Source organism: Trichechus manatus, unplaced genomic scaffold, assembly GCF_000243295.1.
Source record: "Trichechus manatus latirostris isolate Lorelei unplaced genomic scaffold, TriManLat1.0 scaffold00050, whole genome shotgun sequence".
Taxonomy (NCBI): Eukaryota; Metazoa; Chordata; class Mammalia; order Sirenia; family Trichechidae; genus Trichechus; species Trichechus manatus.
Genome location: NW_004443986.1, coordinates 13,803,695 through 13,805,784, shown reverse-complemented (window position 1 = coordinate 13,805,784; position 2,090 = coordinate 13,803,695). Strand labels below are relative to the sequence as shown.

At 51.3% G+C, this 2,090-nt stretch overlaps 1 protein-coding gene across 1 annotated transcript; it reads left to right on the top strand.

Annotated features, from left to right (window-relative positions):
* Positions 1–8: 8 nt before the first annotated feature.
* Positions 9–1,750, top strand: HOXA4 (homeobox A4). Its single transcript, XM_004377478.1, has 2 exons — positions 9–153; positions 704–1,750. Exons 1-2 carry the CDS (start codon positions 66–68, stop codon positions 1,042–1,044), a joined length of 429 nt encoding a protein of 142 aa, XP_004377535.1. The 5' UTR covers positions 9–65; the 3' UTR covers positions 1,045–1,750.
* Positions 1,751–2,090: the final 340 nt, after the last annotated feature.

The following is a 2,090-nucleotide window of genomic DNA, read 5'->3' as shown; positions in this document are numbered from 1 at the left end:
GCCGCTGCGAGGCGGCCCCAGCCACCCCGGGCGCCCCGGCAGGGGGTAGCGCCCCCGCGTGCCCGATGCTCCTGGCCGACAAGAGCCCGCCAGGCCTGAAGGGCAAGGAGCCCGTGGTGTACCCCTGGATGAAGAAGATCCATGTCAGCGCGGGTACGTGGCACCGCCCGGGAGGTGCGGGGAGGGTGGGCCGGGCCGAGCCCGGGTTCGAGGGTCGGGGCGGGGGTCAGGAAGGAGAGGCCGAGGGGAAGGGGGCCTCAGGAGGGGAGCCCCCATCTGGCCCGGGCTGCAGTGGAGTGTGGGTGCGTGCGCTCCAGCCGCCTGATTCCAACGTGAGAACCCTTTTGTACCGGGGTCCCTTTATCTGGAGATTTAGGAGACGCCAAACTGTTAGGGCAGTAATTATAGCCCCCATAAATTTAATTGCCCTGGCAGAGGCTTCGGGCCATGTGTCTTTGAAGCTTTTCTTCAGCCCCAATGCCCAGCACCATTCTTTATGGCTCTCGGGTGTTTCTCGTTGTCAATAGCCTGTGAAACATTTTTGCCGTTTTATGTATCTTGCGTGAACTTGGTGTCAGGTTATTATGTAATGATGATGTCCAATTGCTCTTCCCCACCCCACTTTCTCTCTCCTCCTCTTTTCTTTCTCCTCTCTTCCACTCCCTCCTCCTTGGCCTTCTCCTCCGGGGTTCTGGGCGTTTAGTCAACTCCAGTTATAACGGAGCGGAGCCCAAGCGCTCTCGAACCGCCTACACCCGGCAGCAGGTCTTGGAGCTGGAGAAGGAGTTCCACTTTAACCGCTACCTGACCCGGCGGCGCCGCATCGAGATCGCCCACACGCTCTGCTTGTCCGAGCGCCAGGTCAAGATCTGGTTTCAGAATCGGAGGATGAAGTGGAAGAAAGATCACAAACTGCCCAACACCAAGATGCGCTCCTCCAACTCGGCTTCAGCCTCAGCTGGCCACCCAGGGAAAGCACAAACTCAGAGCCCCCATCCTCATCCCCACTCAAGCGTGTCCACACCCATTTCTTCCTCGATATAATCCTCTATAAAGATCTAGACCACTTTCTTCCCCTTACCTGCTTTTCTCCTCTCTTCTTCTGTCCCTTTCCCCTTTCACTCCTCCCTGCCTGGATCATAAGACACCAAAACAATACCCAGTTTGGTGAAAAGGATAACAAAAAAGAGGACGTTATCCCGGTAAGAGTGTGTGCTGGTTGCTATCCAAAAGAGGGCAGTGGGCCAGGATGCTGGCTGGTGGAACAACCTGCTGGCCTGAACAGGCTGCCAGGTTTGGGTACCTGAGAAGGGCCACTTGGCATCAAATACTTTTGAGATGACTGAAGTCAGTTGGACAACCCATGCTGACTGGGGACATGTACAGGTATATTTGTGGCAAGCAGAAGAAAACAGACCCCTTCCCCACCTCACTTACTTCCCTCTCCCCCATGAAGGCAGCTCAGACAAGGTTGTATTGAACTGAATAAATGAGCAGACATTGTGGACCTCACAGGATTATTTAATTCTCAAAATGTATAGACTTTGATGGTAGGTGTGACACGTTAGTTTCCCTTCCTTGCATTTATTTAAAATATTGTTATAGAGATATTGTTGTGTTATCTTGGGGCAAAATCTTGGGACAAGGGGAGTGCATTTAGACCTATGTGCAACTGTACAAATTGTGATGTGGCTATATAAGAGCCATGTGCTAAGAATAAACTCTGTTCTAAAAATCATTAAAAATCTAAAACACAGATTTGTGTGTTTCCTAAGCTTTCCATTAAAAAAAAAAAAAAGTCCTTTGGCTTGAGATGGTTGACCTTGCATGTGAAAACTTTGTAGATGGCTTTAGTTGTGTTCACTTGAATTCTGACTGCTCACATAATTTGTATGTGTGTGTTCAACTTGAGCTGAACTCTTATCAGGCTTGACCCACTGTGGGAAAACTTCCAAAGAGCAGAAAGGCTCTTGAGCGCTGAGAGGGCTCCTCTTCTTCCCAAACTTGGCCAGGCTTCCAGGCTTCAAGATTCTGTAAGGCATAGAAACGTGTCCCTCCCTGCAATGAAAGGTGAAACCAAGCAGTGCTGT

Coding starts and splice junctions, on each gene's coding strand:
- HOXA4 (XM_004377478.1), top strand. CDS start 66: ATGCTCCTGGCCGACAAGAGCCCGCCAGGCCTGAAGGGCAAGGAGCCC. Junction 154..703: donor GAAGATCCATGTCAGCGCGG/GTACGTGGCACC, acceptor CTGGGCGTTTAG/TCAACTCCAGTTATAACGGA.